This window comes from Lacerta agilis, chromosome 16 (genome assembly GCF_009819535.1).
Source record: "Lacerta agilis isolate rLacAgi1 chromosome 16, rLacAgi1.pri, whole genome shotgun sequence".
NCBI classification, from domain to species: domain Eukaryota; kingdom Metazoa; phylum Chordata; class Lepidosauria; order Squamata; family Lacertidae; genus Lacerta; species Lacerta agilis.
The window spans coordinates 36,089,888-36,116,999 of record NC_046327.1 but is presented as its reverse complement, the minus strand read 5'-3'; the positions used below and the strand labels follow the sequence as shown (position 1 = coordinate 36,116,999).

At 46.7% G+C, this 27,112-nt stretch overlaps 1 protein-coding gene across 1 annotated transcript in view; it reads left to right on the top strand.

Moving 5' to 3' along the window:
• The first annotated feature begins 276 nt into the window (after nt 1-276).
• Nucleotides 277-27,112, top strand: part of FGD1 (FYVE, RhoGEF and PH domain containing 1) — a 43,729-nt gene continuing 16,893 nt past the window's right edge. Inside the window, exon 1 of the mRNA XM_033173047.1 lies at nt 277-453. Within this exon, the coding sequence (XP_033028938.1) occupies nt 324-453 (130 nt within the window). The 5' untranslated portion in view covers nt 277-323. The remainder of the gene's footprint in view (nt 454-27,112) is intronic.

The following is a 27,112-nucleotide window of genomic DNA, read 5'->3' as shown; positions in this document are numbered from 1 at the left end:
TGATACATTCCTGGCCAAGGCGATGCTTCTTGCAAGAGCCGCGCTGACTTGTTGCAAGGATCTGTCTTTGAGGGGGGGAAACACACGCGCGCAGCCAATCCAGACCGTATCCATCGCTCGCTCTCCCCCACCCGCCTTCCCTTTCTTCGCTCAAGCGTGGATCTATTCGGTCGATTTAGCTGCATTCGGATCCACTCTCTTTTTCTGAAGGGCGGATCGGGCCGTTTGATGGGGACTCCCAGCAGCCTGGCGTTTGGGGGGCGACCTCGGAGGGATTTCGGAGGGGACTGAAGGAGCGGGTGCGGGGGGGTTGCCGTGCGATCATGCAGAGGGCCAGCGTGATGGGGATGCCCTGCCCGGAACCCAGTGGATCTTATTCCCAGCAGTTCAAAGCCATGAGGTTTTCGTACCACATCGAGGCGGGAGCAGCTTCCTCTCCCCAGATCCGAGCCGGTAAGCGATAAGGGACTGGGGGCGGCGGACCCCCCCCCCCCGTTTTCTGTTTTTCGCTGTTCAATGGGAGAGCCTTCGTTCCGCCGTCAACGCTGGAGCGGAGGTGGGTGGTGGATTTCTGGTTTCGGTTTGCACCTTGAGCAAGGGAAGTCGTGCGCAATGGTTAAATCAAAGAAGCGCTTGCGCCAGGAGCATCTGGCTCCGCATTCGGGGGAGTGGAGGCCAGTGGTTAGAGCAGTATGCCGAAATGGCAGTTTTCTCTCTAGGAAATGATGTGTGGTGTCTGGTGGGAATCTGGGGAGTGGTGCGCGCAAACGTAGTGGCTCGAGATAAAAGAGCTCTTACCAAATGTGGATTATTATTATTATTATTATTATTACTGTATTATTATTATTATTATTATTTAAGTCCATAGTTTGCAACAGTTTCGGGTCACTGGAAGTGTTAAAAATGTGAATGGGCAACGGGTCTCTTTTTCTTTCATCTTCTCTCTCCTCCGAAACGTGCCTGGAGGTCCTGGAGCACAGGAGAAATTATGCTGCCAGCTCTGTAGCTCTCTGCCCCAAAGAGCTTACAGCGATAGTGCAGCCGCCCTCTCTTCTCTAGTGCTGCCTCTGCCCCACCGCTCGTTCTCTCCCACACCTCTTGTAGTTGGCCCTGATTTTCTTTCAACCCTGCCATTTTGATTTCTTAACTTTGCAAATTCCCAAACCTGATAAAAGACCCAAGAAGGCAGCTTTTGAAACAAAGAGGTATGCAGTTAAATTGCAATGGGGGAGGTTCAGAAAAGGGAAGGGGGGAGGGTTGCAAGAGCATTAGTTTTGCAGCCTGCACTCTCATTTCTTCCCAAGCATCTCGTCTAATCTTTCTCAGGGTCTTCTTGCTTAGACCACACAATTTTCTACCCCTTTTTTGGGAGTAGCTGTTCAGCTTGCTGCTTATAGCTCTTCTGCAAGACAGCTTGCCCCACTCTGGCTGATAAAGGACTTGGCCTACTTGAACTGCACCAGTGGAACTCCTTGCCACAGGCTCACACAAAGGCTTAGAGAAATTTTAACAGGATTAATACAGAAAAGATCAGCCATATCTCCTGGCAATTTATACATTCATAGGTTGAATTAAGTTTGGAGCCAGGATTTGGTGTCATTTTCTCTGGGTCTGATTTGCAAATTGCATACTGTCAAGATGTAAGTGTGAAATGTGCAAGGGGGGGGGGAGATGTGTGTCTTTTCTCTTCTTTCTCTCTCTCTCCCCCCCTTCCCACTGTGAAGAATCTCACACAAGAGACTGAAGCATTTGAGTCACCCTTGCAAGTTTGGTATTATTAGAAACATTCTGTAGCCTGAGAAAGGCGATTGGGGAGGGGGAGGGGAGGGGGGATTATTATTTTTTTAAAAGGAAGAATTACCCTTCCTTGAAATGGGGCTGAAGATATGATCAAAGAACTGGGTCTCTGTCCTCAGCATCCACACCAGCCTTTGGGTACTCTTCAGAAATGCCAGTTATGTTACCATGCCAATTTCCTTAATGGCTTTGGGCATCACTGTTTAATGGAAAGGTGGGGCTTCCCACTAGCTAGAGCAGGTTGCCCTGGGGGTTGGATAATGGGTCTCCTGGCCTTTGCTGTAATGGGGGTGGGTGGGTGGGGGGAATGAAATGTAACAGTGGATTCTTTTCTGTGACCCCAGACACAGGGCAAGCCCTTCCCTTCCCCACCCCTTTCCTTTGTTGATTCAGACTTGGGTAAGCTTTGTGTTGTTTCCCCCCTTTTTTTTGCTTTGTGCCTGAGGCCAGAGCGGGACTCCAGTAGTCTTGGGTGCTGCTGCCACAGTGTAGAGAAACTATACAGACACAAGCCTTCCGTGTGTACAATCCATTCAATTTGTTGAAGCACAAATTTCCTCTCCCCTCCCCAACCAATTATTTTGCTTTGTTAGCTAATCCAGCGACAGGAGTTTACTTGTGTGCATTTACCATTGCTGTTGCAATGGCACCTGTACATCTTTTCCTCCCTGCTTGTTTGCCCTTTAAAATGTGATTTATCTGCTAGGCTATACTGCCCTCTCTGTTCTGGGGGAGAGAACCCAGGAATCCTAGCTCCCAGCCTTCCCTTCTCTAATACCTAATACCATGGACTTGGCCACTTCTCCCTTGAGCGAAAGGTGGGAAGGAAGCGTAAGGCAAAACTGAAAAGATGGTCTTTCTGGCTCGTCTCCATGGTCCAGGCTGGACTGTTGGGTGGCAATGCCATGAAGAGGTATAACAGGGGTGTGAAGAAAGGGAGAGAGGGTTTCTGCTGGGGAGGTGTGAGCCAATTCTGATTTGCTTTGTTTTTCTTTTCTTATGCCTGGCTGTCTAGCACAGTATTTTACACTCCTCCAGCACACAGGAAGGCTAAAGAAACTCAGACGGGTCTGAACACTTCAGCTGGAAACTGGCTATTCTTAAAGACAGTGCCTACGTGTGTGTGTGTGTGTGTGTGTGTGTGTGTGTGTGTGTGAGAGAGAGAGAGAGAGAGAGAGAGAGTTGTGCTTCCATCTTGCAATCCAGATTTTCATCCACAAAGGAAGCCTTGGTTTGTTGCTTCCAATAGGAGTTGGCTGACATGCGCTGCTTGAAAACAAAATGCTGTGCTTGAAAAGAAGCCTGTTGGAAATCCTGGCTTCTTTAGGCGATAGCAGAACCTAGTAGTTGTGCATGCAGTTGGGAGCCAGACAGGACTCCTTTGGGCTCCCTTCCCCAGCTCTCTTCAGCCCAAGAGGTCAGAGCAGGAGCTTGACTTCTAGGGTTCTGAGAAGGGACAGGAATCCTGTGGTTGGAGGAGGAAGAGGAGGGCTGGGCGACTGGACTTTCTGTATGGAGCCTGGAAGTGAAGTGGCAGGATTTAGGACTAGGGGATCAGATGTGTTAAAAAACATAACGTTTAGGTGCTCTTTACCGCAGTGTGTTGTGTTTGTAGGAGAAACTTGAGCTCGCTTGGACCAGGTGCTGCCCATCCTTGTCTTATGCCTGCTTATTCCGCCCATAGGAATGGTTCTGCCTCTGATCTCCCTCCCCCATCTTCCTTCATTACAAAGCCTCGAGGAACGCTGCTGGGTTGACATAAAAGCAAAGCCACATCCTGGCTCCAGGGAAAGCCGCAGGGGGACTATCTGGGGGACAGAGAGCCCTGCTCAGGATGGGGAGAAGAAGGGCCGGCCCTTCTAACCCCTCCTGCAGGAGACACATGTGGTCCAGGGAGACCGGGAGCCAGGCCTCTTTGGCTCTGGGACAGGGGAGCACAGCAGTTCTAAAAAAGAGCACAGCCTGCAGTTGCAGTGAGTCAAAGGAAACCCAGATTCAGGTTAGCTTAACTCAGCAGTTCATTCACCAGTGCTTTCTCTTTTGAGCAACTGTATTAATGGGTGGGGGGAGCCATGGGAAAGGATCCCAGGAAAGTAAGCACAAACCTAAAGGCAGGGCTGTCAACTTTATAAAGAATTTTGTGTTAGTCTGGTTTTTTGGGGGGGGGGTGTTAAAAAAACAACAACCATCATGCCAATTTATTTAAATCAGTATGCCTATTGCAAAACCTCCAAGTGGCTTTTGATATATTTAAAGAAGTGTGAGGTCACTTACAATTTCATAAAATGGGCAAGGCTGCACTCCTATGGACACTTGCCTGGGAATTTACAGAACTACTTATTTCTGATTATAAATGAGTTGGGTTTTGCTGCAAAGCTTACTGTTAGTTGTTAGCGACAAAGGTCATATTTCGTATTGTCTTTCTCCTTCATTACAGTAATGGACCAAACTCAAAAGAACTTTGACAAACAAACAAGAAAGTCCTCACTGGTTTGGTAGGTCCTAGACTGTGTTACTGGTAGGTGCAGGCTGGGAACTCATGTTTTGTCTCCTGTTCTATTTGAGTCTCAAAACATGGGGCAGGGATTCATGCTTCCTTCACCAACTGCCTGCATGGTGTACCTCCCTGACGTAACCAAAAGAGGATTATGGAGAAAATTAGGATTTGGAACTAGGGAACTATGGGGGTCAAATTTGGGAGAGTGAAGCACAGGGCCCATCATGAGGCTGATGCAGAGGTAAAATGAGTGGTTTCACTGTACAAAGAGGTTTTCTGCGTCACTAAGGGTGGCAGAATGGGAGCCAGGCATATTAGACCTGTGGAGATTACTCTGGTGGGAAGTTCTCCTATGCAACCCTCTGAAATGAATCAGGGCTCAGTAGGGCTTGCACAGGAGAACTAGCTTCCAGCTGGACTGTGCTTCAGTGTCTGCTAGCGAGAAAGGGTCCTCTTCTGTCGTGGGCATGGAAACGTCTTGAGGCCGCGTCTGGGGCAGCAGAGACCCCTCTGGTCCAAAACCAAGGGCACTTCTGGGAGATTCCTGCTCTCTTTCCTTGCCTGCAGTCTTACTGAGCCGGCCCCACCATTTTTTTCCATCCATCTGGGTGAGAAGAGCTATCTTTAGAAAGGGGCCGGGCTGGGGAGCTCTGGGCCTGTAGTTCACTGTGTCAGCCACAGCTGCCAGGCTCTGCGCGGGGAGGGGAAGCCTGGGCCTGAGACGGGAAAGGGCTCTCGGGTGGGAGGGGAAGGGCGCCGAGGGCCAGATGCTAACAACCGGATCCCAAGACTTGCTGTGCCAGCAAAAAAAATAATTTAGGATGGGGCGTAGGAACCGCTGTGCCAACGCTGCGTCATTGTGACATTCCACTGGCACTGCCGGGACCGCTGTCTTGTCGCTTGATGCTATTGCCAAGGTTTGGGGCGGGGGGAAGGAGTTTGCCCAGGTGTGACCCCCTACCCTTTCCAAGTGCATTCTACAGTGGTACCTCAGGTTAAGAACTTAATTCGTTCTGGAGGTCCGTTCTTAACCTGAAATGGTTCTTAACCTGAGGTACCACTTTAGCTAATGGGGCCTGCTGCCGCCGCTGCACGATTTCTGTTCTCATCCTGAGGCAAAGTTCTTAACCTGAGGTACTATTTCTGGGTTAGCGGAGTCTGTAACTTGAAGTGTCTGTAACCTGAAGCGTCTGTAACCTGAGGTACCACTGTATTGGAATATTAGCATGAGGCCCAAAGGAAGTGCTTCTTAACAAAAGTCATATTTAACTATACAGCTTCAGACAATTTTAATCATTAACATGTCCCAGAGTCTGTTCTGTCAGGGTATATATGCAATTAAGTACAGGGCCGTTGCCCACACTGAGCATCCTCAGGCAGCTGCCAGGAACATTTAGGCCGCTATTTAAGTTCCCCACTTAAATTTGGGGGGGGGGCATTGTGAGTAATGTATGTGGTGTGTGGCTCACAGTCACCTGCCCCATATTGCCATGCAAGCCTGCTTTCAGGGGTCTGTGCACACATGCAAAGGTATGGCAGATGTCTTTAAAGCAGGCATAGGCAAACTTGGCCCTCCAGAAGTTTTGGGACTACAACTCCCATCATCCCTAGCTAACAAGACCAGTGGTCAGGGATGATGGGAATTGTAGTCTCAAAACATCTGGAGGGCTGAGTTTGCCTATGCCTGCTTTGAAGGCTGGAGAAGGCATTGTGCCCTCCAAACACTGCAAGGAAAAAAACCCAATTTTTTAGCCAGAAGAAATCATGCTAATGAAGAAGATTCACATGCATAATAAATATTATTTAATTGGGACCTAAAAATAGCTTGGTACCACAAGAGTGAAATCAAAAGATGAGCCCTGCCCATAGCTCTGCAGTTTGCAAATACATGAGGAAGGGAAAACAGGAAGAAACTAATTGGGGGTGGGTGGACACATCAGAACGGTTGCTTGTGAATAATTGTATCCAAGGTTGAAGTTAAATACTTCAGATATTCTAGGGAAAGGACTAGTCCTCCTTTTAAAAAGCAAAAATTAAAAACTGTCCACGTTCACTTTCACAATTCGGACAGCTCACTTTGACATATGGCCCTCAGAGAGTTGACCATGGGTCATTATGGCCCTCCAAAAATGTTAGCCATCCTTGGACTAGAGACAAATGGAAGGAGCGCATGATGCGGAGCTGGCAGGAGATGATCTTTAGGGACAGGGACTAGCAACCATGGGAGGAAGAGTAAGAAGTGATGCAGCTCCCACCAGTCAGTCCTTTAGTTCAGTGTTTTTCAACCTTTTTTGGGCAAAGGCACACTTGTTTCATGAAAAAAATCACGAGGCACACCACCATTAGAAAATGTTTAAAAAAATTAACTCTGTGCCTATATTGACTATATATAAAGTAATTCTCTTGAATTTTTCAATTTTTCCCACGGCACACCAGGCAACATCTCGCGGCACACTAGTGTGCCACGGAACAGTGGTTGAAAAACACTGCTTTAGTTCTCACTCCCAACTGAGATGAAGCCCTGGGCAGAGGAATTCTATACTCCACCACTATTTGGGCAGAATAGCTCTTGTCTCCAGTTCCTGCTCAGCCCGCTCCAAAAGGAAACTTTTTGAAAGTGTTTGAAAGTGGAATGGTCTCTCGGGAGATGGTGGACTCCCCTGCCTTCCTTGGAGGTTTCTAAGCAGAGGTGGCATGGACATCTGTCATGGAAGCTTTAGCTGAGATTCCTGCATTGCAAGGGGTTGGACTAGATGACTCTTGGGGTCCCTTCCAACTCAACAATTCTATGATAAGATGGGGAAACAGAGTTGAAAGAAATGTTTTTTAAATTCTGCAAAACTCCAGTCCTGTCCTTTGGCAATGCTGCCATTGCCCATCAATCCCAGGATCTGCCAATCCCACATTGCCCATAATGGAAGGAGCCGGCCCATGCTGGTCGACCTGGGGATGCGTCCACAGTGATACCATGTCCCCTTAGTGCACGAAGCAATGTCATGGTGGCCGCAGATGATGAATCCCAGTAGCACAGGCAGCTAGGGTGCAGCTTCCAAAAGACTTCAGGTGCCCTGCAGGGTGGGGTCTTAAGTCTCACATACCACAGTGCATACAAGTGTGCAGACTCAAAGACCCAGCCAGTCTCCCACCTGTGCAGCCCATGGAACCGTCTCTCCTCCAGCAGTTTGGCTGAGAGGCCAGTCTTGCTTGCCAGCACACAACAGGGCTACACACCCCTTCATATACTCTGTCAGAAGCATACTCTCAGAGGCTGACCCCCACAACCAGAGACAGCAAATGCAGAATCCCTCCAAGAGTCCCATCCTGATGCCACTTACCACAAGTCTGAAGGGGAGGGAACCCTGCTCACTAACCCCCACCAAGTACAGAAACAATACGTGGAGTATTGATGGCGATCTTCACTGAACGGCACCGGCAGAGATGGAGTGGAACCCACAAAGACTGCCAATCTGTCACCCGGGCTGCGCTCTTGAGCTGGTTGGCAATGCTACAGAGGAGCAGTTGGAAACACAGTGCTCATGGCTGTGGTAATAGGTTGGGTCTTGGTCTGCACAAAACATGTGCTTGTGGGAGCAAGGGGTGATATGGAGAGAGCAGCTCCTAGTCCCTTCACCTGGATGCAGGTAGAAGAGTGAGAAGTGTTGCCTGTGTGCTCAGTCAGTGCTCACGATAGCAGCGTGCCTGGTCTGGGGCTTCTGCCAAATCCTAAAGCCCCTTCAACTGGTGCAAGTCTGATATAGGATTGTGGCCTACTCAGTTCCTCTCCTGTGTTTTCCCTCCTCTCTGTGGTTCTGCCCCCCTCACCCCCAATAATAATCTGTGTTGTAAGCTCTTCAGGGCAGAAGCCTGCTGATACTACTCCGAAAAATGTGCAGACGTCCATTAAAGCAGCTTTGTTACTTGATCCGTGTATCCTCAAGATTGCAGCAGCCACTTCTTGCGTCTCTTGGAGGTGTGATCAGGAATAGCAGCTCCTGAAATGTGGGGCTCCTGTTCTGTACTAACTGAAGGTGTGGGTACGGGGGGGGGGGGGGAGAGCACCCGGTAACCTGGATAAGGCCAGAAATACGGCCTGCTCAAAATGCCAGGCCAGCACTCCTGCATTTCATTCAACTAAGAAGCTGGCAATCCTGCTGTTTCTTAACTGCTCCTGTTTTTCCAGCCTCCGCCTCCGGCCTTTGATGACACTCCCCGCCCCCTTCTGTTGCCTCCTGCTTCCTCTTTTGTGAAACGCAAAGGGTTAACCCCCCCAACAGTCCAACAGAGCAGGGTGAGGGCAGGATACATCCTGCTGCACCACCCACATTTGGCTTCTCTTCCCTCCCTCCAACTTTTTTTCCTTTTGCAGAACCCTTAATATGTTCCATATGGGCCCATCATGTGCACAGAGGCTTCCGATGGCCCTGGGGCTGGAGCTGTTGGTGGAATGGACATCCTGACTCCTGAATCACTCCGAAGTCTCCTTCCAGCCCCTATACAGGGTTCCTTGTTTTGAGTTGTCCTTCCCTGTGCAAGGGAGGGGGTATAATGCAAGCTGATGCGGATCTCTGTTTGCCCCCACCACACACTGCTTATACTGGACATATTCCCAGGTTGTTTTTATGTGCTCAGATTCTATTTAGTATTTTGTCTGGCGATGGAACACTGGGGGTCAGCACGTAGACAAAACCTGTTTTGGGGTGGGGACTTCTGGAAAGCCTTCTGTATGGCCACCACTCCTTGCCAGACTTGGTGGGCTTGCCTGCTTCTGAACTTTTTTGGAAAGACCCACTTTCCTTTCACCAGATCCGAGGAAATGCATCCAGGGGCTGTTGCATTCTGGGGAGTGGTTGCCCGACAGACAGACAGACTGCCATCATGCCCCTGGTTCTTGCTTGGAATTGGTGCCCTGTAATTTTTACAAGCAGGTCTTTAATTTGCTGCAAGCTGGACACAGTTTGAGAGAGAGAGAAAGAGAAGCTTGTAGGGTGGAGTCAGGAGGTAGACTGCAACCAGCTCAGATTTTTAAGCAAAGGAGGAGATTGCCAAGGCCTGATGCTGAGTGTTGAAAAAAGCCCCCCAGCCCTCTTTATTTCTGAGCCAGCTAAACACTTTCTTCTGCGTCTTGGATTGCTTTCCTTTCTGGCTAATGTGGCGGCTAATCGTGGCAGTAATTTGTGTGGTTTTTCAGTGCCAGTGATGGGCTTAGAAAATAGATAAACAACAGCTTTGTAACATCAGGCATGGACATTTACAGGGTTGTCATGCAGAGGTTGTCAGGTAGGCTCTGTTGGCAGGACTGGGTGGGGGATAGTTAGATTCTGTCACATTGGACCTGCATATTCTAATTCAGTTAATACGGATTATTTATTTCTTAAGCAGAAGTGCAGTTAGATAATTTTAGATTCTGGTTTTAATGGTTTTAAAGGGTCTCCCTTTTTATTATAATGTGCATTACAATTTACGTGGAGGTTACGTTCCAAGGCACTGCGTGTTTAAGTGAATTCGCATATATTTGAAACACAGTTGAAAAAGCCTGCGAATGCTCCGTTCTACCCCTTTTTGCAATGTTTTTGGGTTTGGTGTGATGCGTGCATGTCACACACATTGGACGGGCCTAAAATGGCCGCTGCCTCTACTGTCCTTCACTTCAAGATACTGGCTGTATGCACGGCCAAACTGTTAAAGTATATTGCTCCCCTCAAAGAATCCTGGGAATTGTAGTTTAATCCCTCGCAGAGCTAGAAATCCTAGCACCCTTAATAAACTACAGTTCCCAGGGTTCTTGGTGGTGGTAGGAAACGTGTGTTAAATGTGCGCTGCGCACACAGCCATGGAAAGGCAGCCTTGCTGCAGTCGGGAGCCTTCCTGCTGGGTGGGACCCTGGACGCACTCTGCCCTGATGGCAACATTGCCTTCAAGACTCTCCTCTTATACTTGCTTTCTGGAAGGTTCTGTAGTGGACCCCCACCCCGTTTTATTGCAGGCTTATGGATGGTGTGTAGGAGTTCTAATCCATGTTAGCGACGGGGTGTTGATTACGTTCCCTCCCGGAGGATGAAGGCATGGCTTTATGCAAGTGGTGAATCAGAACAGAAAGGGCGTGTGAGTCAATGAGTCCCTTCGTAAATAAAATGCATATACTGTATACCTCAGTGCTTAATTTCTGCAGGAAAAAGGGGCTCTGAGGGTCAAACCTGCTTTGAACCAGTTTTCCTTAATCCTAAGAGTTTGGGGACAGGTGCCAGTCACTCCATGACAAGGACAAAACAGCTAAGCTTCCTTTATTACTACTAACAAATCTCCTGGTACTGGTACTGAAATCAGAACTGAAGGTTGAACCCTGGCCCAACCCCAGGAAGGCACAGTCTATTCCAGGGGTAGGCAACCTAGGGCCCGGGGGCCGGATGCGGCCCAATCGCCTTCTCAATCCGGCCCATAGACGGTCCGGGAATCAGCATGTTTTTACATGAGTAGAATGTGTCCTTTTATTTAAAACGCATCTCTGGGTTATTTGTGGGGCCTGCCTGGTGTTTTTACATGAATAGAATGTGTGCTTTTATTTAAAATGCATCTCTGGGTTATTTGTGGGGCATAGGAATTCGTTCATTCCCCCCTCCCCCCCCCAATATAGTCTGGCCCACCACAAGGTATGAGGGATGGTGGACTGGCCCACAGCTGAAAAAGGTTGCTGACCCCTGGTCTATTCCCACAATCCTTGTTCCTGTCTAGCTGTAGCCCCTCCTTTGTCTTCCTGCCGACGCCCCAAATCCCACACACCTCAATCCATGACCGTGCTCTGCCTTAACTGTTTTAAGTCAGGTCTGTCCAGAAATGTAGCACATTTGCTTCCTGCCCCAGTCTGGCTGGCAGAAAGGCTGGGGGTGTGCATTATGGTGCCACCCCACTGACGGAAACAGTGGGGCACAAAGTTAATTGACCCTGAGAATGCCAGAGTGAAAGCCAGGAAGAACAGTACGAGAGACTGCAAAGGATGTTCTCTTCACAGGTTTCTTCAAATACTCCCACTAAGTAACACTGCTGCTGTGTGTGTGCATCTGTGTGCATATAAAGGTAGACTTGGAGCTGTTTTGTCCCCGCACTGTGATTGCTGCAATTTGTGGGAAGGGATTAATTCGTCAAGGGGGGCGGTGGCGCTGGGAACCTGCTTTCACCAGCAAAGGCTGCGATTTGCATTTTTGTTTTACCCAGAATCCTTTGTGTGGCAGGGTTTTGCTCTTTTCCTCTCCCCCACCCCCTGCAGGTGACAGCCTTATGTAGGTGACTCCTGGACAGATTTGACACAAATACTGCCAGACGCACGTGGCCTTGGATTGGCAGGGAGGCTGTCTGCTTCTGAGAAGCCTCAAAGCCCTCGCAGCCCTAAGACAGGCTGGGAATGGCACTTCTCTGTCAAGTCCATCTCTCCATGGGAAACGTTAAAGATATTACAAAAGGGTTTCTTTCACGGACACACAGGCTTAATGGTTTTTTAAAAGCCCTTCCAGCCTCCAGTTTTGTTAATGGAAAATGGAGCTTAATTGTGTCCCAAGCACTTTCGTACATAAGTGGTCTGAGGGATTTTCCTCGTGACCCCCGATGACCCCCCTCCCTCTGTGCATGCCTTCTGGGTTCTCTTGACACCCCCACCTCCATATCTCAGTCCCCACCTTTGCCTTATCCATATCAGTGTCTAATCCCTGCTTTGAGACTGATTAATCCATTTGACCCAGCCTGGCTTGCATTACAGGGGTAGGCTGTGACTGGGGGGGGGAGGATCTTTAAAGCCCTGTGGGACCTGCAAGCAGAGCCTCAGGCAGGAATAGCAGTGGGGGGGTTGGGACCCTGATGCAGACGGGACCCCCGTGCCATCTGCTCCTTTCACTCCACAGTGCAGATGGCGTCAGCACATTTGCGGAACAGGTAACCCCCTGGGGAATAGAGCGCTTGATGGGTTTCCTCTTTCCTTGGAGCAAGGGGAGAGTAGGAAGGCGCGTGGGTTTGCCATTTGGCTCTTGACCAGCTGCCCCACATCGCCAGAGCTCAGATTTGTGTGGAGAGAACATGGCGACTTTCTCCTTCCCTCCGCTCCCTGCTAACAGTGCTTAACTTTCATTATTATATAGCCCTGTCAGTGCCCATGTCACTATATATAGAAAGGAATGGAAGGTCCCTGTCCCTAAGGAGCTTACATCCTAAATTTTGAAAGTGGAAGAGAACACAAAGGGAGAGTTGTGGGTAACAAAGGATTGACTTAGGATGACTTAGAGCAGGGGTCAGCAACCTTTTTCAGCCATGGGCCAGTCCACCATCCCTCAGACCATGTGGTGGGCCGGACTATATTTTTTGGGGGGAAATGAATGAATTCCTATGCCCTGCAAATAATCCAGAGATGCATTTTAAATAAAAGCACACAACCTACTCATGTAAAAACACCAGGCAAGCCCCACAAATAACCCAGAGATGCATTTTAAATAAAAGCACACATTCTACTCATGTAAAAACATGCTGATTCCTGGACTGCCCGCAGGCCGGATTTAGAAGGTGGGCCAGATCCGGCCCCCGGGCTTTAGGTTGCCTACCCCTGACTTAGAGCAATGCAGTTAGATCAGGCATGTCCAAAGTCTGTTTCGGGGGCCTAATCTGGCCTGCCGGTCGGTTTAATCCGGCCCCTATGGCAGTTTATTTCCTGGGGGTAAAATCCTTTAAAAAAAAAACCTGAACAACTTCAATCCTTAAAAAGGTCAACAACTTTGGTTGGCCCTCACGGCCCTTCACTTCATCAAATCTGGCCATCTTTGAAAAAAGTTTGGACACAGTGGTGTTAAGAAGGATTTAGATGGATTTAAGTGTCACTGTGGGTTAAACTACTGAGCCTAGGGCTTGCTGATCAGAAGGTTGGTGGTTCAAATCCCCGCGATGGGGTGAGCTCCCATTGCTCGGTCCCAGCTCCTACCCACCTAGCAGTTCGAAAACACGTCAAAGTGCAAGTAGATAAATAGGTACCGCTCCAGCGGGAAGGTAAATGGTGTTTTCGTGCACTGCTCTGGTTCACCAGAAGGGGCTTAGTCATGCTGGCCACATGACCCGGAAGCTGTATGCCGGCTCCCTCAGCCAGTAACGCAAGATGAGCGCAGCAACCCCAGAGTCGGACATGACTGGACCTAATGGTCAGGGGTCCCTTTACCTTTACCTTAAGCGTCAGTTGGGGATAAAGGCTAAAGCCTGCTTGGAATACCTGTTTTCTTCTTGGAAACCTTCCTGTTCCCCTTCCTTGGTGCATGGAGCAGAGTGTAGTTACTCAGCTGCCAGCGCAAGGCACTCACCTTGGGCTGCTCCAGAAGTCAGTGAACTCTGCAGCTGAGGCTAAGCCCTACTGAACCTGGGCTCAAATGACACCCTGCCCCTCCCAGAAGGTACACGGAGCAGCCTGGAGGCTCACTCCTGACTCGGGTGCGGCAGGCTCCGGAAGTGCAGCAGGCGTGTCAGAGCTGGCAGGGCTGAGCCCTACAGGTGAGGTCACCGGCCAGGTTAAGGTGGAAGCGTGAACCTTGGGAGCAGGGAGGGAAGGCTCCGTTTTGCCTGCAAGCTCTATTACCGGTATCTGTGTGTACAGCTACAGATTGCATGGAAGGGCAAAGCACACATGAAAGGGGGTTGCATTTAGAATCATGTCAGGTGCTGTTAAAACACTGGAACACTTTCCCGTGGGTTGCTAAAAAGTGCTGCATTTTTGTTTAGCTAAATTCTGCAGTGATAGGTCCATTAATGGCTGGAAATGGCTCCAGCGCAGGGGAGGGACTGATCGTACTGTGTGAGGAAAGCCTGAACTTGGGAGGGTTTGTTATATGTTGAAGAAAACCTGTTAAACGCCGTTACAGAGAATATGGTTTTCCAATCTGTGGGTGACAACTGTGATAGTCCCAAGAAAAATTGCTTTAATAGGTCCCCCTGTTAAAGATTTTCAGAGGAGTTATATATCCATGCACATATCATTTTTAATGTGTAAAATGCTTTACAGTGCTTTGTTCCACCTTCACAATAATTTTCTGAAGCAGAGAATAGTTGCCTCCATTTTATAGATGGTGGACTAACTGCATCTGATGGCCATAAACTCATGCATTAGAATATGGGTTGCTGTTGAAATCATCTGAAATGTGCTGGGATTTAAGCTGGGGAAGCAATAGGGAGGGATTGAGGAACTTTTGCCTGCTGCTTTTCTCACACAGCCTCCTCCCTCAGTTATTTTTTTCTTTCAGTGGGGCTCTGAAACTGGAACTAAAGCCCCCTGTGTGGGTGGGGGATGGGGAGAAGAGGAAAATGTCAGGTGAGGGCAAGTTTCAACACCTGCTTGCTGCCTGTGCACTGTAAATTTCCTGCTTCGCTTTCTTTGAATTCAGCATGGCCAATCTTCTAGCACAGGGGCAGTCAGTAGGGCGCCCTCTCTCTAGGTGTTGTTTTTCAGCTCCAACTCCCACCCCTCAGCCGGCATGGCCTGTGGTTGGGGATGATGGGCTCCACATTGGCTGTCCCTGTTCTAGCACCTGGTCGTGCCACCATTGTGCATCTGTCTGAACAAAGAATAGGCATGAACATTTAATGGTGCAAAAGGACAGAGGGGTTCTGCTCCACAGCTGTTCCTTGTAATGTGCCATTGAATAAGATCCATGATGTGATCGCATGGTGCTGTGCATTACCCCACCTTCACCTCGCATCATTAGCTGTCATGGCAGGGAGCGCACGGTGTGGCTACACGGTGAGGCTATATCATGTCATGCGTTGCCTTCAAGTAGAGATTGCAAGGAATGGAGCATTGGCTACTCCTAGTTTACAGCCTCAGGAACAGAGGAATGGAATCATAATGATTTGTCTGAAGTAGTAACATCTACCACAAACCCAGACCTTATGCATTCATTTTAAATATTTGTGTGCCTTCTATCAGTTTAGTACCCTCAGTTTAATGATGGTGTGTGAACTTCTAGGCTTCACCCAACGCTTTGTCACACATAATGATCATTAAACCAGTTTGGTGTAAAATTCTAAACTTGTGTGAACCATTAATTTTTTTTTACTGGGTACTGGTTTTCCTAATAAAATATACAATCTAATCCATGTTATGCCTCCCTGCCCCCCTTCGGAAACTATACAAACACCAACATTTGGGATAAGCTGACAACTATTGTTCCATGTGCGCAGTTCTTTGCACTCAGTTCTTTGCACCCCATTCCTCACTGACCTAGACTTCATTTCAGACTCTGATCTAGCTCACAACTAGATTCCCCCTCCTGCCTTCCCCAGCCACACACACAAATTGCTCCATAGCCTGTGTTCCACTTCTAGATTCCGCCACCTTAAAGAGGCAGGTAGGTTCCTGTTTGGGCAGTGCTGTTTGAAACTGTTTGGACTGGCCGTTGCTAGGAATAGAGGCAGCAGGAGGATTTTTGACTTCCTCCGCGGGTTCTTAGGAGCTTCAGAAGGACCTGGAAAGCAAAGAAGTGTTTGCACGGGCTTCCCTTCCACAGGGGTGAGTGAAACCCAAGTTTGTGGGCTTCAGCCTTTTCTTCTGGGGATAATACTAGTGGGGGAGAGAAGATCTTGGAAGCAGGGGCTGCTTCCTCAAGCAACAGGCTTTGCCTATAGTTAAGAAAGGTAGAGCCGGAAAGTTCTGGTCCTTGGACATAATCCACCAGGGAATTCTGCGGAAGCTCTTTTGAAATCAGTAGTAGCTGGATAAAAGTTTCCACACATTTCAGTGGATCTTGTGCAAGAGAAGGTCTGAGGTATAGCTGTCAACTTTCCCCTTTTTTAAGGGAAATTCCCTTATTCCGAATAGGATTCCTCGCAAGAAAAGGGAAAAGGTGACAGCTATGGGAGTGGATTGTGCCCTACGGAAGCTGCTGCCATTTCTGTTTTCTGTCTTGGGCACCAAAATGTCCCAGGCCAGACCCGCTTGGAAGTTGGTGGGCCTAGTTATTTCTCTCCATTTTGTGGGTATATGTGTGTGTGCTTGTTGATAATGGAGAAAACAGAACCTTCACCCTTTCATTGCACTGAGGCTACTATCAATTTGGTAGTTCAATATCAACTCTTGTCAGTTGGTCACCCAGAATTAGTAAGAGAGAGAATAGGTTATAGCATTATTTTAGATCATTTCCTATTTCCTGGCAATTAGAAGTTCATAACCTCGTGAAATAGAAAAACCACTAATTTGAGCAGAGATGATGGGGTCCTGGACCATTACAAAAATGTGCAGCTCCTTGCTAGTCAATGTCTGTTAATTTAGATAAGTAAGCAGAACTGAAGTTCCAGTTCAGAGAAAGTTATTCATCCTTGGGAATGCCATTGAAATCTAAAGGAACAAATGAGCTGCTACCGATTTAAATCTATTTGATTTCAGTGGGTCTTAAGTACAGCCAACCTTTTTTTCTGAATTGGTCTGATCATCACTTGCCTAAAGCCCTCAACCGGTTGTGGAATCCATGTTAACACACATATTGTGTCTGAGATAAACTGCTCTTTCTTTCCCTCAAAATATCTTAAAGAATATGATTGTAGGCTGAGGTGTGGTCTACTTGTGGGTTTCTCTCCACCTGTTGAAAACTAGTAAAGCAGAGGAGGAAGGTAGGCTACAGAACTGTTTTCAGGAACCCCCAAGCAGCTTTACAGCTTCTTCCTAGACAGGCCCAATCGTTCCTCCAGGCCTGACCTGGCTATAAATGCTTTTAGGCGGTATATGCATATTTGCCTGGTCAATGTTCCAGACTTTGGACTTTTCCATGTTACTTCCTTGCTCCTTACTGCTGTCTAGATAGCTCTCCTTGCTTGTCCTCTATAATTTCCCTGTTTGCCTCACACCCTTGCGGTCTCCCAGCCTCCTGACCCATCTGCCAGCCATCTGGTTTGGGTCTTCCCCAGTACAGTACAGTCAAACCTCAGTTATCAAACGTAATCCGTTCTGGAACCCCATTCGGCTTCTGAGATGTTCGACAACCGATGCGCTGCTTCTGATTGGTTGCAGGAGCTTTTAGCACTCCAGAGGAAGCCACGTCGGATGTTCGGCTTCCAAAAAACATTTGAAAAACGCAGCATTTACTTCCGGGTTTTTGGTGTTTGGGAGCTGAAATGTTCCAAAATTGAGCTGTTCGGGAACCGAGGTTTGACTGTATTAGAAACTCACATCGCTAATCGCCAAATGGAACCCTAAACCTTGGTTGTGTTCGCCACAACAGAATGTCTAGGTGCCATTTTTAATGGGGGTTGTTGTTGTTGTTACCCCCATAAAAATGGTGCCTAGACGTTCTGTTGTGGCGATTATTATTATTATTATCATTATTAATGATAATGATAATAATTTTCATTTCTATACCACTTTATATTTTAAAGAAAAAAATCAAAGCAGTATACAACACGTTAAAACATCATACAATTCAGAATAAAACAAATTTAAGCTTCAAGGAAAATATTTCAGATTCGTCTCTAAGGGACATTTGGCTTTCCCCATATCTATTTACCTACTTTATTTTATGTCACTGCCCCATAGCAGAAGTACTCTAGGAAGCCGGTGTGGTGTAGTGGTTAGAGTGTCAGACTAGGACCTGGGAGATCAGAGTTCAAATCCCCACTCAGACATGAAGCTCACTAGGTGACCTTGGGCTAGCCACAGTCTTTTAAACCTACCTCACAGGGTTGTTGTGAGGATTAACTGAGCAGTGGACCATGTACTCCTTGGAGAAAAAGGTGGGCTATACATGCAATAAAGAAAGTTGGAAGGGCCAGCCAGATGGAGATGTCCGTTGTCAACCCGGCGGAGATCTCCCGTGGTCGCAGCTGGACCCGCGCCAGTCTCAAAATGCGCCATGTTCTGGTGGAGTTTCTGACACTGGTCTTCTCTTGTCCCAGGCCTTCATGTGGGAGATTTATCAGTTTGGGCTTTTTGCTAATCCTCAGATCTGCTTCTGCATGAACTTTGCATGCTTCCTTGAGGAAGACCTACCGGGACTTCTTATGCTGCCTCTAGGCTAGCCTTCCCCCAAACTGATGCCTCTGAAGGGCACCAAGTTGGTGAAGGCTGCTCTCGGCCTTGGGGGTTTACCATTCTGGCCTGGCTTCAGTCCTCCTGACAGACTTTCACCTTCTGCTCTTGGACTGCCTACAGCCAAGTACATGGGGTTATTTATTTATTTTCCTTCAAAGGAATGAGATTTTAAAGACCCTTCCCCCTTTTTCAGGGCCTAAGTCTATGCTAACAGTTAAGATTGTCTCAATAGCTATCTTCACTCTATCTCAAAGTGTCTTAAAAAAAATCTACCCCGCTTCCTTCCATCTGTATTAATGGAGGAGGATTATCCTCTTATCTTTTTTTTTTGTAATGGCAGAGGCTTTAAACATAGTTGAGGACTGCTATCCCCGCTTAGATCTTGCTCTTCTTTAATTTGCTTGACCTTTGGTCCCAGTTCCTGTCCTTACAAGCCTGCCACCTAAATCATTTTGTCCTCTTTGTTGCTGTGGTGTGATCTGGTTCCTTAAAACGTGATGCCCCAGTCAGTGGTGCTTCGGCTGAGGCCTAAGCTGCCTAAAGTTTGCATGTTAGTGCCAACTCTGTTTTACTCAATAGAGGAGGTTCTTCTCTGTGTAAACAGAAACTTTCTTTGGTAACCATTTACCATAGAAGGCATGACTAATCTTGTCCTGTACAGTATAAGCAACTATCTGCAGAATGCATGGGCTGGATAAGGAAATGGCCTTCTGTTCTTATGTAGGGTGTTCATACTTTAGTTCCTTTATACCTCGCAGCCAAGAGTAGTGTTCTAGGCCCCCATGCTGCCATCACGATGCCCTTCAGTCGAGTTACCACCACAGAATTGGCAGGGACGACAAGGCCTTCTTAAACAGTGTATTCGTCACTGGTTGCAATGATCCCTTCTTAGGCCTTAATGTGGAGATGAGACTTTTAAGGAGGTTTCTGATGGAGATCTTGGGGCCACTTCCAGCAACCCGCCAAATCACATCGTAAAGCTTTTCTTGGGTGGGTGCTACTTCAAGAGCATGCAAGGAAAGGAAGGGAGAAATGGATTTCCCAAGTGGGTTCTAGGACACCGCCAGGTGGGTGTTGTTCTGCCTTGCTTGAAGAGGCAGGAAATATATCTCTTGACCATTTGTGAGCGGAACGTTCACATAGAAAACTAATGTGTCAGTGAGAATGGTTCTGGTTAGACTTCTCCCTGATAGGCTGCTTTTCTACATACAGGGAGTGTTTTTAATTATTTGCAATAAATTTAATCATACAGGCTGTCTAGGAAAAGTTTTAGAAGCTGCAGGAATTTTGAATATGTTTAACTTAAGATCTCAGGATGTAGGGAGATGTTGCTGTGTCCCCTTGGAAGAAGCATTGAGTCTTTATTGTGTAACTGTGCTCCTTGCTTGCTTAATACAGTATGTTTTTTGATCTAGGCCAGGCTGGATATGTAAGTTTCCAGCTGCGGATGGGTGGGAAGCATTTTAATCTGAAAAACAGCACTGAGGAAAAGCATTCACAACCACACACCTGCGCCACAGTCCCAGTTTGAACCCGTACACTATCAACTAACTGCCTTTTGCTAACATGTAAAGCAGGAACCCCTCCACATGTTACTGGATTCCAACTCTCATTGGCCTCAGTCAGCAAGGCCAGTTTATGGGAGCTGTAGTCTAGCCACATCTGGAGAGCCATGGATTCCCCACTCCTGATGGAAAATCCAGTAATTGGTCTTGGTTATCTAGCCCAGTTAGGCTCGCAATACTGGAATTGTTCATTCATTTTGCAACATCGTGGAGCTGCCGGTGAATATTTTCTTTTGGTGAACCTGTGTCAAAGTGCCCAAGGATGGAATTGCCAGACTACAGGCAAGGAAGAATAGGTATAGAGGCATTTGGGTGGGGGTGGGGGTGGGGGTAGGCAGGCAGGGCGATGCTGGGTTGCTAGCTGCAAACCACAAATGGGCATGGGGTGGGTCTGCTCCTGAAGGATTTCTAAGACAATCAAGACACTAGGAGCATATCATAGTCTGAGAAATCCTTCTTGAAGCAATAAAGGACATACTGCCAGGCCTTCCCTCCTTTCTGAAAGGTTGAGCTCCCTTTTTGAGATCTGAAAAACCACAGTTTTGAACTGGTACTTTACATTTTTTTATCTCTGCTTTAATCATGTGTGTATATGTTTGGCCCAGTTCTTCATTTTTTTAAAGGACCGCTTTTCATTCCAGTCCTATTTTCCATAGTTGTGTCATTTCTGTTATAATAGCATGGATACCATCCCTGCTATTTTAAAAAAATGCTGAACAATTTGAGAGCCAAGAGCTTCATTCATAATCGCTCTAGGGTTGCAGTTTTTCAGCCAATAGTGAACTCATTCTGTGTCCGCTCCCCCTAGTTTATATATGAGATATTATGTGGGACCATGTCAAACAACTTGCTGTGTTAAAATAAAAAATAAATAAAATAAACAGGAGTGCACCTCCTACATCCACCAATATACAGGTAATACATCTCTTGTCTTAACTACTGTCAGTTACACCATTAAAAAAAGGAATTTTATTGCATTAACACAAGCAACCAGTAAGCATAAAGGTTTCCTTTAGGTGTTTCAGAACTGTCTCTTTAATTTGTTTTAATCAGCTCGTTGGAACATAGCTCGTAATTTGACATGACTCATTTTGTATTAAATATTCTGTTAATACTTTCTAAGTCATTGGGGGAGGGGGCCAGCTCTTTCATGGATATGAGTTCAGAGTTCCTTCATTGAATGGTTAACTTTTATTTAAAAGAGGAGGAGCCGAAGAAGTCGTAGTCATAGTCATTATCTTCTTTAGCTCATTTAAGATATGGCGATATCAGGGAAAAACACGTAGACAGTATTCTGGCCCAATTCCTCAGTTAGAAGCAAACCTATTCCCAACACTGCAGATTTCTGGCTAGAGGCAGTGGGATGATTGTACTTAAAAGTAATTTATTTTATAATTGTAACTTTGTTTCATTACTTGGTTTTAGATTTTGGTTGTTTCATTTTGATTTGTTCATTAGCCTCCGGTGTACAGTATGTGTAACTATCCTGCCAGACACACAGGCCTCTTCCTCTTTAGTCATCTGGGTGGTAACTTGTCTCCCAAGAATTCCTAGGCAACAGTGATGGACTGTGTTACATTTCATAACCACCTGTTTTAATTTTTGACCTGAAGCTATACCTTTTGGGTATGGAATATAATCTGCAAGGTCTTCCGGTGGAGCTTGTTATTATCTTAGGGCAGAAGAGGGAGGAGACAGCACTCAGGAGCAGCAGTTGGGTCTCATGTGCCAAGTGATATCAGGTGGTTGCTTTTGTGTTGCTTAGATGAAGAGCTGTGTGGGACCAGATCCCCACCCGTTGCCTTCCAGCAGAGGTGTACAGCTATTGTGGGTTAATAGGATCTATCTTTCACAAATCTGTGCCAGCTGCTTTTTAAATAACCACCTTTAAATCTATACATATAAATGGGTTGTATCTAACGTTAGCTGTAATCAGAGTAAACCCACTTAAATTAATGGACATTACTATCTTAGGTCTATTAATTTCAGTGAGTCTGTTCTTGGTATAGCTTAACTGGATACAACCCAATTTTTTTGCTCTCTCCTCTCTCTGTTATATGCCTGTACATGTTTGTGAGTTCTGTTTGAGAAGCCACACTGCCAATTCCAAATCCAGTTTGGCTGAGCCAAAGTCTGTACGCATGTATATGAATGTTTTCTTCTATCCAGAATTGTGTGACTAAACACACTCCAGGTGGATAGAAATGAACATTATCCATGATAAATGCACCACACTGTGTCAATAGCCATGTGGAAGATGGTTGCCTGTATCATCCTGCCAAGTGGCATGGATTTTTTTAAAAAACTGCACACCTGGTACAGATGTGTGGCAAAATATTCATCTGAATCCATCCGAAGCCTTTTGTGTGTCTTCACAGGCTTTCAGTGTAGTCCTGAAAAACTAATAAATTGTAGTGGACAAATGGGAAAACTAACCTTTGTCTCTCTTGACAAGCTTCTTTCTCCACCCTTCTCTTCCACCCCAGTGAATGTCATGAGGGGGCATCTGGGTGGTGTCAAGCATTTCCTATTGCTGTTCTGTTCTTGCTTAAAGAGGCAATAAAGTTTCTGAAGTTTGGCATTTTGATTGGTGTGTCCACTAAGCCTTCTAGGACAGTGACTTAAGCCACAGGGTGCCAACATGGAGACCATCTTTTTTTGTTCCTAGCCATAACTCCATAATCTCTGCTTCTCCTTTTGACCAGGGGTTCTCCCACGACGTTATTCAGATCTTCCTAAATAGAAGAAAGCAGTTCCTTGCTCTTGGAGTAGCTGGTGTATTTGAGTCGTGGAGGTGTTGCCTAGAAATCCTTCCCTTACTTAGCCTTTGGGGCTTGGAGGAGGCAAGCTGAAGTTGAGGTTGTTTGTATATTTCACACCCTACAGAAGATTATATAGAACGGGGAGGGTGCCCAGAGGTGCAATTTCTTAACCTTTTAGAAAGCTTAATTTCCAGTGGCTTACCTGGTTTTCCAAGGTAGGCTGCACGGAGAAGAAACACTGAGATGATCTATTTAAAATCCTGTTGGGAACTTCTCCCTGGGACAAGCCCTGGCAAGACATCTAAGTGGAATTGCATCTCTAGGCTTCCAACTCGTGAAGGATTTGGAATATTACAAAGAGCTTGGAATCAAACTAGTCATGATGTTATTCATGTCTTCAGCCCTTGTGTGACTTTTAAAATAAGTACCGGTAAATGGTTTGTGTGGAGCCAGACTGAGGTCATGGTGGGGGTGTTGGCTTTAATCCTCCCCCCTGTTTTGATCTTGATCAGAACCACCTTACGATATTTAGATGAAGGGGCGCATACAAATTTAATAAAGAAATAATAAAACCTGATCCCTCATTGTTTGCAGTGGGTGGAAAACTCCCATTGGCACCAAGGGGGACTTTCCCCACGGCAAATAGCAGGTGCAGGAGGCCCAGTTCTGATAGGACCATGATGGGGACACAGTTCCAAAGCTCCCATCTAACCTTGCTACTGCTCTGATCTAGATTCATACAAACACACTCCGCCCTGGCTTTGATGCTGATGTTGTTTAGACAGCCATGTTTGCATCACCATCATCATCATCATCATTTTCTGATCTTAACATGTAGCTCATGTTACAAGGTGACATTCTTCCTTATGTGTTCCTGTGAGCATGCTCCTTGCAGTGAAATTGAGGGCCTAATAAGATGTGGTGTGAATTGCATGTTCAAGTGCATTTTGGGGTGTGTTTGTGGGGAAACTTGAGCAGCCACAGGATCATGGGGGTGGGGGAGAGGCAGTTTGACATCCTATCTCTCCCCCCACCCTTTCATGGTCCAGATCAGGGGTCAGCAGACTTTTTTCAGCAGGGGGCCGGTCCACTGTCCCTCAGACCTTGTGGGGGACAGACTATATTTTGAAGATAAAGAAAGGACAAATTCCTATGCCCCACAAATAACCCAGAGATGCATTTTAAATAAAAGCTCACATTCTACTTATGTAAAAACACCAGGTAGGCCCCACAAATAACCCAGAGATGCATTTTAAATAAAAGGACACATTCTACTCATGTAAAAACAAGCTGATTCCTGGACCATCTATGGTCCGGATTGAGAAGGTGATTCCTGGGCCTTAGTTTGCCTACCCATGGTCCAGATAAAATCCATGCTGTTTGAATTTCAAGTGAAATGCAAAAAGCCACTTGAAATGCAAATAGCAGCTTCAGGGAGTTTTGGTGTGATCACAGAAGTGGGAGACAGACAGACAGAGAGAGAGAGACAGAAACTTCCTCTTCCCACCCCCCAGAGTCCTGAGGCTTTGCCATAGCTGCCATTTTACGTAACAAAAATTGATATAATGCCTAGCTTTGCCTTGAGATGCCTTTAGACAGCCCTTTGATGCAAAATGAACATGGTCTGTTTTTTTTCATTTTTTCACCACACTCAGAAGGTTAGCTCAAAAGAAGATAAATATGACAAATTACAAACATACCCCACCTCACGGTGAGAGTTTCGTGTGATGAAAACTTCTGTTAGCTTGCCATTAGCCTTATCCTCAGGCAGGCATGAAAAGAAAGGAAGGGAGTTTATGCAGACATGATTCCAATGGAAAGGATATACCAGTATACTGCTTCATTATCTGTGAATTGATTTCTTATCAAACATTCTCTAATAAAAAGACATCGGAGCCGAGGGTAGCAATTCTAGCATGTAAAAGGTGCACCTCTCAGAATCGTCGCAAATGATGGTGTGTATACTATTCTGTGAGAAAGCGGGTAGGAACTGTTTCTCCTGACCAGGGCTGGATCAAGACACTTTGGAGCTTGAGTAAGAGAACCCCCTTCTGGATTGTTCTCCATTGGTATATTGTGTACCTGAACTCTCAATTTATGATTGTTTTTAAGATAAAGTCTCTCATCAAAGCCACTCCTGAGTAAGCTTGGCAGTCATGGACTAATAGGAGAGGGCCTCTCAAGGATCAGGAACAGGTTAAGAAACTGGAAGCCTAGAGAAGAAACAGAGTCCCAGTGGAGGGATGTAGAAAGTGGAGTGCCCTGAGGACGGGGATTGGGACCGCTACTTTAAAATTGGCTCATTTATTATCTAGAGTTAGGGGTGAACAGTGAGGTAGCCAAGTTTGCTGATGAAACCAAATTGTTCAGGGTCATTGAAGCAAAGAGGGATGGTGATGAGCTGCAAGAGAATCTCTCAAGACTAAATGAATGTGTCAGTGTGAAACAGCTACCCTGCCACCTCCACTGGGGGCAGCAATGCAGCCCCGGTCTCAGCACTACCGGTAGTTACCTGAGAGATCTCGCTGGAACCTGCCGCTGTAGCTTCCCACCACTGCTGCGCACCCTAGGTAAGGGACACTTCAGCAGTGGCGGTGTGGTGGCAGGGCAAGGCAGCACTTCCTGTTTTACCCCAACCGGAAAATTGGGACACACTGCCCCTGGAATACACAGAAAAAATGGCAAATGCAATTCAACGTAAGCAAATGTCAAGCAGTGCACATGGTGGGGGGGTGGGGGTGGGAATATAATTTTACATATATACTCGTGGGATCTCAACTGGTAGTGACTGACCAGGAATGAGACCTTGGGGTTATAGTGGATAGCTTGATGAAGGTATTGAGCTAGCTGGGAAAACAGGCAATTCTGGGTTAGGGATTTTATTTTAATTATTACATTTATATACCACCTTTTTTCTCCCGAGGAGCTCAAAGTGATATACATAGTTCTCTCTCTGCCCCTCCCATTTCATCCTCATAACAAGCCTGGGAAGTAGGTTAGGCTAAGAGATTGTGATTGGCCCAAGGTCGTTCAGTGAGCTTCATAGCTGAGTGGGGATTCAAGCCCTGGTCTTCCAGGTTAACACTCTTAACCATTATGCCACACTGAAAATAATGTTACCTATATCATAATGCTGTTGTGCAAATATATGGTGCGTACACACTTGGAATACTGTGTACCGTATGAGAGATGTGTATAAAAATCGTGTGATGTGGTTGGAGAGACATTTTACTCCCTATTTCCTGTTACTAGAAATCAGAGCCATCCAATGAAGCTGAATGCTGGGAGATTCAGAACAAACAAAATAAATTACTTCTCCACCCAGTTAAATTATAGAATTCACATCCTCCAGCATTTGTCCGATGTAAATAGGGACGTCCTACCATCCCCTCTAACATCTCTCTGATGAAAACCGGGACATCCTAAGGAAAAGCGGGACATTCCAGGATCAAGTCAGAAACTGGGATGGCTTCTGTAAATCCTGGACTGTCCCTGGAAAATAGGGACACTGGAGGGTCCGTAATTTGCTCCCAGACGATAACATGATGGCCACCAAGTTGGATGGCTTTAAGTAAATTTATGGAGGATGAAGCTATTAATGACTACTAGCCATGATTCCTATATTTTACCTCCACTGTTGGAGGCAATATGTCTCTGCATATAAGTTACTAAGAATCCCAAGTGGGGAGAGGGCTCTTGCACTGAGGTCTTGCTTGGGGGCTTCTCATAGTCAACTTGTTGGTCACCATGAGATCAGGATGCTGGTCTAGATGGGCCTTTGGTCTGGTCCAGGAGGGTTTTTCTTACATTCTTAGAATCTCTGTATCTCTCTCTTAATGGAACCCGAAATTGCCACGAGGTGACCATTCACCTTACCTTGCAAAAGGGTCAGTTTTGCTCTTGGGACACCCAATATGTATATTGAGGAGGTCCTCTGGACTGGGATCCACAGCCTCAGCCTCCTTCCACCTTTTTGGCCCTATAGCTCTGTCTCACAATAAGCTCTGCTATTGCTGTGTTGGGCGCTGACATCTGCATCAGCTGGCACCTCTGAAGTAGGTGGGGTATCAAAAGTCCCATGGCTTGTGAACTGGGCGTTAACTGGATCAGGCCAGAGCATGAAGGGGCATTGCCTGCACTGGTTACCATTAAGTTTCTGAGTTCAATTGCAGTTTATTAGCAGTAAAGCTTTAAAATTCCATGGTCTAAGATACGTTGAGAAACCCTTTCAACCATACAGTCTTCCTCAAGCTCTGAGACTGCCAGGTGATACTCTTTCTGTGTTCTTTAGGGCAGTATTTTCCAGTAGTGCTTGGGGGGAGGTGACATTCTCAGTGGTTGGCAAACTCTTCTGTGAAACCATCTCACTTGGGAGAATTGCCAGCCCCCACCGCTCCTCTTTTATGGCAAGGTAAATGCTTTATTGTCTGTGGAGAAAAAAGCCTTCTTAGTTTTTAAT